This window comes from Arachis ipaensis, chromosome B07 (genome assembly GCF_000816755.2).
Source record: "Arachis ipaensis cultivar K30076 chromosome B07, Araip1.1, whole genome shotgun sequence".
Taxonomy (NCBI): Eukaryota; Viridiplantae; Streptophyta; class Magnoliopsida; order Fabales; family Fabaceae; genus Arachis; species Arachis ipaensis.
Window position 1 is genome coordinate 50225215 of NC_029791.2, and position 7871 is coordinate 50233085.

At 34.2% G+C, this 7871-nt stretch overlaps 1 protein-coding gene across 1 annotated transcript; it reads right to left on the reverse strand.

The window, feature by feature from the left end:
• LOC107609181 (26S proteasome non-ATPase regulatory subunit 11 homolog) lies at positions 290–3836 on the reverse strand. The gene is made up of 2 exons (XM_016311037.2): positions 3582–3836; positions 290–1898 (listed from the first exon to the last, which is right to left on the reverse strand). Exon 2 carries the CDS (start codon positions 1875–1877, stop codon positions 609–611), a length of 1269 nt encoding a protein of 422 aa, XP_016166523.1. The 5' UTR covers positions 1878–1898; positions 3582–3836; the 3' UTR covers positions 290–608.

A 7871-nucleotide genomic window follows, 5' to 3' on the forward strand; every position in this document is an offset into this window, starting at 1 on the left:
ATTTTATTTTAGTTAACTTGATAACAAATTAACAATAATCTTTTTTCAAAAATTTACTAAAATAAAAAAAATCTTTATGGCACCACGCAAGTTGCCAAACAAGCTTTTAAAATAAAATCCTCCACTTGAAGTGATCAAACAAAATTTGTGTGAATGATCTCATAGTAGACATAGTATATGATAAAACGTTCGGATCATTTGATCCATGTAAGATTGTAACCAACCTCATCTAGTACGATCAAACTGCTCATTATTGTGTTACTCGAAATTACCACATTTTGATAGTGGGTGAAAGTGAAACAACTAAATATGCAAATACTAGAGTCCTTGGAGAATAATAATCTTGGGTCTAAAATATTGCCACAAAAGAGGGGAGAAGAAAAACGCAAACCTGATTGCCAAATCAATGCACATCATTGCATCAATTTAGTCACATTTCACCTATTGCAACCCTGCAAATCAAGCTGTCCAGCTGCGACACAATTATACCTTGTGAAGCAAGGGCTTACCACAATTTTGGGTTGGACAAATTCAAAATGCAAAACAATTCATAAGCTAGACATCAGTAAGTTAATAGCAACAAGTATTGTGTTGAAAAACAGGAAAGCTCATGTCATGATCTTGGCCGATCTAACATAAAGACTATCCACAACTTTCCCAATATTGGAAATGGTTTCCAAAGTTGCAGGATATATGGCATCCGTCTTGGGGTCATCAAATATGATGAGGCATCCGGCACCTTGATCTAATGTCCCAGCGAACTTCTTGTCCAAGATCATCTGGGACAACTTCCGCTCCACGTGATCAATAGGTAGTTCAATGAGCTCCGCAATGTGTGCAATCTCAACTCTTGAGAATAGCTCGATCAACCTGCAAAGATTCTGCTCGAGAAGGGTATCATACAGGGATTGCAAGTGCCTATGCACGATTGGGTCTTCCTCCAACTGCACCTTGTAGTCTCGCAGAGTAATCTCGAATAACTTCAGGGAGCGCTTAGAATGAGCATCTGCAACAGCTTTCATTGCATCCAAGTCAGGCCCGACATATTGCAAACCAGCTTTAGAGGATATGATTCCACCAACGTCATCAGCTTGATTCACCATGATCTTACATAACAACATGTATTTCAGGCTGAAAACAGCCTTTGGATCTTCAAGTGCATTAAAGGATTCAAAGGCTTCAAAGAAATAACTATATGCAGTTTTATAATCCTTCTCTTCAGCATGCAGTATTCCACTCTGCAGATCTATGGCACCTTGCTGTGCCGGCGGCACATAAATAGCATTTGCAGCTGTTCTTGCTGCTGTGAGTGCAGCTTTTGCCTTTGGAAGGTTCCTTAATGAGAAGTGTAGCTTGCTTTCCAGCAAGTCTATGTCTACAAGTAGAAGCTTGTCATCTAATCTTCTAACCTCTTTGACCAAGCTGGAGAGTAAAGTCAAAGCTTCTGAAAACTCCTTATTTTCCATCAGAAGTGCTGCAAGCCTTGCCTCAACTCTCTGCCTCAAGAACGTACGCTTCTCAGCACGAGTCCATTGCACCATTTCTTTGCAGAGTGCAATTTGAAGAGCAGATGTCCCTGGAATTTTAGCAACTGCGTCAATTATTCCCCTGACAATCTTTGCAGTTTTTGCCTTAGGGATCAAGGAGAAAAAGGGCCTCAGTTGTGTGAGAAGGCTGCGCAGATCCTCCCCCCTATTCTCTTGTCTTAGAAGGTCAGTAAGGTTTGTGATGGCCTGCTCTTTCATACGCAAAGCTTCGGATGAAGAAGAAGGATCCTCGAGTACACGGTAAAGAATGGAGATTGCTTCAAATGGGTTTTTGGCCTCCATTGCAAGAGCAAGTGACTCAGTTGTTGCAGCAAGATGAGATGAAGCCATGGTTCCGGTTTGGACAAGATCCTGCATGAAAACATTTATAACTTGAGTGATGGGAGTAAGAAGCAAAAGTTGCAACTACTTTTGCTTTAATATCATTTAATTTGTGATTGAGTGAAAAAGCAAGTAGTTGCAAATCGAATGGGTTTCAATAATTTTTAAGATTTATATAAGCTGCCTGTCTAAGCCTTGCATGACTTGTTTGGTTAAATTTTCCATTCTATAAATTAAATTGGTTACAGCAGTGAAATATATAATTTTTTAGTCAGTATGGTCCATGGTATTAAGCCATACAGCATTATCGGCCACAAATCAGACTATAAAGGGCCACCATACCTAAAGCGTGGCAACTGACAAGGCAGACATCATTGTGACATTACAAGACAAGCAAATAAGAACAGCCAAAATTTCTTCAAAACAGGTGGGTTCAGCTAATGGCAGTTTTTCAAATTATCATAAAGTTTAACCAAATGCAATATAAAGTATCATCACAAAAACAAGGTCAAATTACACTCATGATTCACCCCCTCAAGGTTTGATAAAATAAAACCCAACTCTCCTATATTTCTAAAATCATACATTGACCTCTCCTGAAATTTAGGTAATAATATTGTTCGTACACGTGTATTTTGTAAAATATGAAAAGGTTGGTGTCATTTGCACTAATAAAATAAAAAAATAAAAATCTTTATCAGAAAATTTAAACTCACGAGATGAAGAGTGAACAAGAGAAGTTGTCATATCCCAACACCTTACAGAGAGATGATGTGAAAGGAGTGATGAACCGAGCTCAAAGTAAGATTAAAAAAAGAAAACATATGGTTGGTTACGATGTGGAAAAATCAGCCATTCTTACAGATTCCATTCTCCAGTGATTTTTACCTGGAGTCTATTCTTGTTTTCATCAAATATGGATGAATAATTAGGAAGAAGTTTTTATTACTGTTATACTTATAACGACCAGCTTATTAACATCAAGATGGCTACGATGTAAAAAAGAATCAGCTGTTATCAATCTAGTAGACATACTAGTAAAATGATCATGAAACACCATACTGATGCCAGACTAAAGCTGCTAAGCAATTCTGCAATGAAAGCACACCTCACTGATTGCAAACACCCTAAACCATACTCATAAAAGGCCCCTCCATGGTATATGACAAACAAAGAAAACAATCTATTTGTTCAAAAGATATCTAACTCTGGATCCTTAATCAATACACGAGTGACTTAGAGTTGCCAATAAAATTGGAACAAAATCAGCAGCATAATCAACATGTAGAAAAGAAAATATGCAACAAGAGTAGCAACAATAACACAGCAACAAGAAACAACACCAACGCACAATTTCAGAAGCAGTTTTAACAATTATGACAGTAATCACAAATAAATAAATAAATAAAAGAAAATTCAGAACCAGTAACTACAAGAAATGTCAACATTCATCCTTACGATTTAAACAAACACTTCTACGTGTGGCACTAGATTTCCGTTTCTATCTCACAGCCATTCTAAATTCCTAAGTATAATCAAATGAAGCCAATAACCAGTACTGTACAAGAGTATCTAATTAAACGCTCAAGTAGTGGAAACATGAACAATCCCAAAAACGAAACTACTAATGAGTTCTAAGTTCTAACAAGAAATACAAATGAATAAACAGCTTCATGAAATTTCGCAATAAAAATAACAGGGAAAAAATGCAACCTTGGGCTCGGTGACGTGGGTGTTCTTGCGGATATCGGACGACCGTAGAGAGAAGCTAAGAAACGGAATGGACAGAGCAATAATGAAAGGCAACAACCTGTGGCGATGGAGCACTTGGCGACAGCTGCGTCTCGGACAGAGGAGGGAGGGGGATGACGGACGAGTGAAGTCGGTAGGGTTCGGATTTATAACTTAGGCGAAACTAAATTAAATAGTCAAACAAGGTCAACGTCCATTTTGCCAAGGTACCACAGCAAAACTTAGGAATTTACTACACAGGAACGACGTGGGCTGGGTCAATTGGATTTGTCTTCATTTAGATCGGTCCAAAACATATATTAGATTCATTTTTTAGATTCTAATTTAATTTTAGATTCGTACACATTTTTGGATTAGATAAAAATAAGTAAAAATCGAATAAAAATTGAGTTTTTAATATATAAAAATCTCCAAATCTTCTATTATTATTCTACAATTTACGTAATAAAATTTATTTAAAAAATTATAACAAGAACCAATTATTATTTAAAATTAAAACATGATCACAATCAATACTAATATTGTCTAATAATACTAAATAATTAAGTTACATACAAATAACACAAAATATTATGCTAAAGTCTTGTACTTCCTAAACATATAACTTTAACTCATAGTATTTATAACACAAAATATTAACCATAAAAGAATAGTCATCATCCATCAATTGCTATTAATGTTGTCAACTTGTTCCTTGTAATATGGATGTATTAGTAAAACATACAAATTACAAAACATATAAAATTGGGTAATTTACGCAAATAAAATAAATGAACAAAATCTTTACACAAATACAACATTGACAATTTCCAGACGCAAATGCAACAAACGCAACTGTATATAATTCGCTACACCTTGTAGCAGAACTCAATTGCACGTAATCCGCTACAGGCTATCGCGGATTACATTGAGGGCTGCGTTACTCATAAACCGCTGCACCCTATAGCGGTTTATGATCATATGGTGCGAGACTCATAATCCGCGAAGAGTGTGAAAAACCGGGTTGGCTTATGTTTAAAAAAATTACACTTTCTAAAACCGGGTTTGTTTTGCATAGAATAAAGGGCATTTAAAGCCATTTTCTATGCAAAACAATTAAAAAAAATGACTTAAAAAATGGTAGGAGTACTATAAAAATTTATAATATCTTAGTAATTTAGGTAAATACTGGTTATAACTATATATTTTATTAAAAAATTAATAATTGATTAAAAAATTAATAATTTAAAAATAAAAAATATATATATTTTATTTCATGCATTAAAAAAAGCTAACAAAATATTTAATTATGACACTTCTTTAAAATATTAACGAGCTATCAATTCGAATTTCATACATACTCTTTTGCCCATTTTTAATAGCTCATGAATATTTTTTTTAATACAAGGTCCGGAAACTCTGGAAGCAGTGACTCACCTCCATTGATGAACGACGCTCCTCCTCCAAAAATTCTTTCTTTTTCACTTTACCCTTTTCACGCCTTTTAGTAACGTTCCATGTCTTTATCAGGAGTTAATATCTAGCACGTTTGCTTAGTTGGGGAATTCCCATTTTTCTTTTGCTGTAAGTCCAAAATGGGCCTATTATTTTATTGCACCAATAAAATTTATCTTTTGAGAAAAAAATAAATTTATTTAAATTATACTATAAAAAAATATTTTATTCTATACAAAATAATTAAAAAAATGGCTTAAAAGATGTTAGAAGTACTATAAAAATTTGTAATGTTCTAATGACTTAGGACATTAAAGAAATACTCTACATAGTCAATAATAATTTTAAAATTAAGAAAAATATTGTTATAACCAGTATTTACCTAAATTACTAAGATGTTACAAACTTTTATAGTATTCCTAACATTTTTTAAGTTATTTTTTAAAAATTGTTTTGCATGAAAAATGGCTTAAAATGGCTTAAAATGCCCTTTATTCTATGCAAACCAAACCCGGTTTTAGAAAGTATAATTTTTTTAAACATAAGCCAACCCGGTTTTTCACACTCTTCATAATCCGCTAGAGGGTGTAGCGGATTATGAGTCTTGCACCATATGAGCATAAACCGCTACAGGGTGTAGCGGTTTATGAGTAACGCAGCCCTCAACGTAATCCGCAATAGCCTGTAGCGGATTACGTGCAATTGAGTTCCGCCACAGGGTGTAGCGGATTATATACAGTTGCATTTGTTGCATTTGCGTCTGGAAATTGCCAATGTTGTATTTGCGTAAAAATTTTGTTCATTTATTTTATATGTGTAAATTGCCCTATAAAATTACTCATTTTCATATAAAATATTATTACTTCAAATAATTAGGTCACAATAATAAAAATATTATAAATGTACCTTCAACAATCCTCTGACTACAATCAAATTGATCAAACTCTTGATCTCCAACTTCTTGTTTAGAAGGGCACAACCAACTTTGAGTGCATATCAAAGCTTCAGCCATTAATGGTGACAAAGAGCTGCGGAAGACATCAAGCACACGTCCACTAGTGCTAAAGCGTAATTTAGAAGCAACGGTTGAGACCGGAATACCTAAGACGTCACGGGCTATGAGAGAAAGCATCCTGTATTTAGAAGCATTCACTTTCCACCAAGCCAATATATTAAAATTCTCATCTTCCATAGTAATCTTAGCCAGATATCTCACTACATCTGACTTGCTATCTGCATTAGCTTTCTCTCTTTTTTGTTTGTTCCACATATTCACTTTATTTTCAGAAACTCCCTTAGCACCAGTTGAGACTTTAGTATTGTCATCCAAGACATCTCTAGATGAACTTTCACCATCCTCCCTTCCTTTATTACCTGCAATCTCCTTTTCATAAAACTTATATCAAGTCTCCAATGTAAGTTTAACAAAACCAGTCATACTAGTAGATACTTCCTTATCATAAACATCTTCTAAATACCAACAAAGATAATCTAGTTTGTAACGAGGATCCAATACAACAGCAACAAGTAATAACGGGTTAAATTTGTCAACAGGTCCTCAATATTTATGATATTTATTCTTCATGGAACATGCCATAGACCTTAACAATTCAAAATGATTTTGGCTCCAAGATGTTAATTGAGAAGTAATAGATGCAATTTCATGAAAATATTTGTTTGATGTAATATGCAAATAAGATGAGAAACTCAAAGTTATCTCATAGAAGATTCTCAAAAACTCAATGAATACATGTTGCCAATCAAGTGGTGTAGGTGGACCAACTTTTCTTTTTTTTTTTTTACTATCCTCTCCAAACCATCTAAGAAAATCAGGTTCTTGATCATAAAGTCTATCAAAAAAAATTTTCAAATTTCTTTACATGTTCCAACATTAGATAGGTAGAATTCCATCTAGTTGGAACATCCAAGTACACAAGACTTTTAGATTCAATCAACTCAACCTCAATGCAGTCTTTAAATTTTTTAGTCTGTTGAGGAGAGAACTTAACATATATGATAACATTTCTAATGCTTTTAATTGAAGTTTGTTGCTCTTTAATTCCTTCATTCACTATCAAATTATGAACATGAGCATAACATCTCACATGCATATACTTTTGTCCACACACCAACCCATCTCTTGCACCTAATTTCCTTTGAAGATAAGTAATAGCCCCATCATTTGAACTTGCATTATCTACTGTGATTATGAAGACTTTTTCGATTCTCCACTCTCTCAAGAATTTCTCAATTTCTCTTCCTACTGTATCACCTTTGTGGTTCTTAATCTGACAAAAATTTATAATCCTCTTTTGTAATTTCTATTCTTCATCAACAAAATGTGTAATCAAACTCATATAACTATAGTTCTGATTTGATGTCTAGTAATATGTTGTCAAGCAAACCCGAACACATGAATTTGCCAACCATTCTTTTAGTTTTTTCTTCTCATCTAAATAAAGTTGAAAGCAATTTCTTGAGACCGTCACTTTAGATGGTACCGTAAATCTTGGCTCAAATCGATTTAACATTTTGTTAAACCCAAACCCCTCAACAACTTTAAATGGCATTTCATGAAGTACAACAATCTCAGCTACTAACTTCTTACAATCTTCCAAGTTATAACCCTTAAAGGCTTTGCATAGTTTCCCTTCCTCATCAATTTTAGGCATATCACTATGAAGTGTCCCCTGCTTCCTCACTTTAGTAAATATCCACTTATGAGCACTATTTAAGTGATTATTTAAAGAATTTGTGCCATGTTTAATAGGGTGACAACTATATTTTTCTGGCAATGAAATATTTAACCTGGTGTTG

Bases quoted from the DNA above. Each gene is read 5' to 3' on its own strand.
- LOC107609181 (XM_016311037.2), bottom strand. From the start codon at position 1,877: ATGGCTTCATCTCATCTTGCTGCAACAACTGAGTCACTTGCTCTTGCA.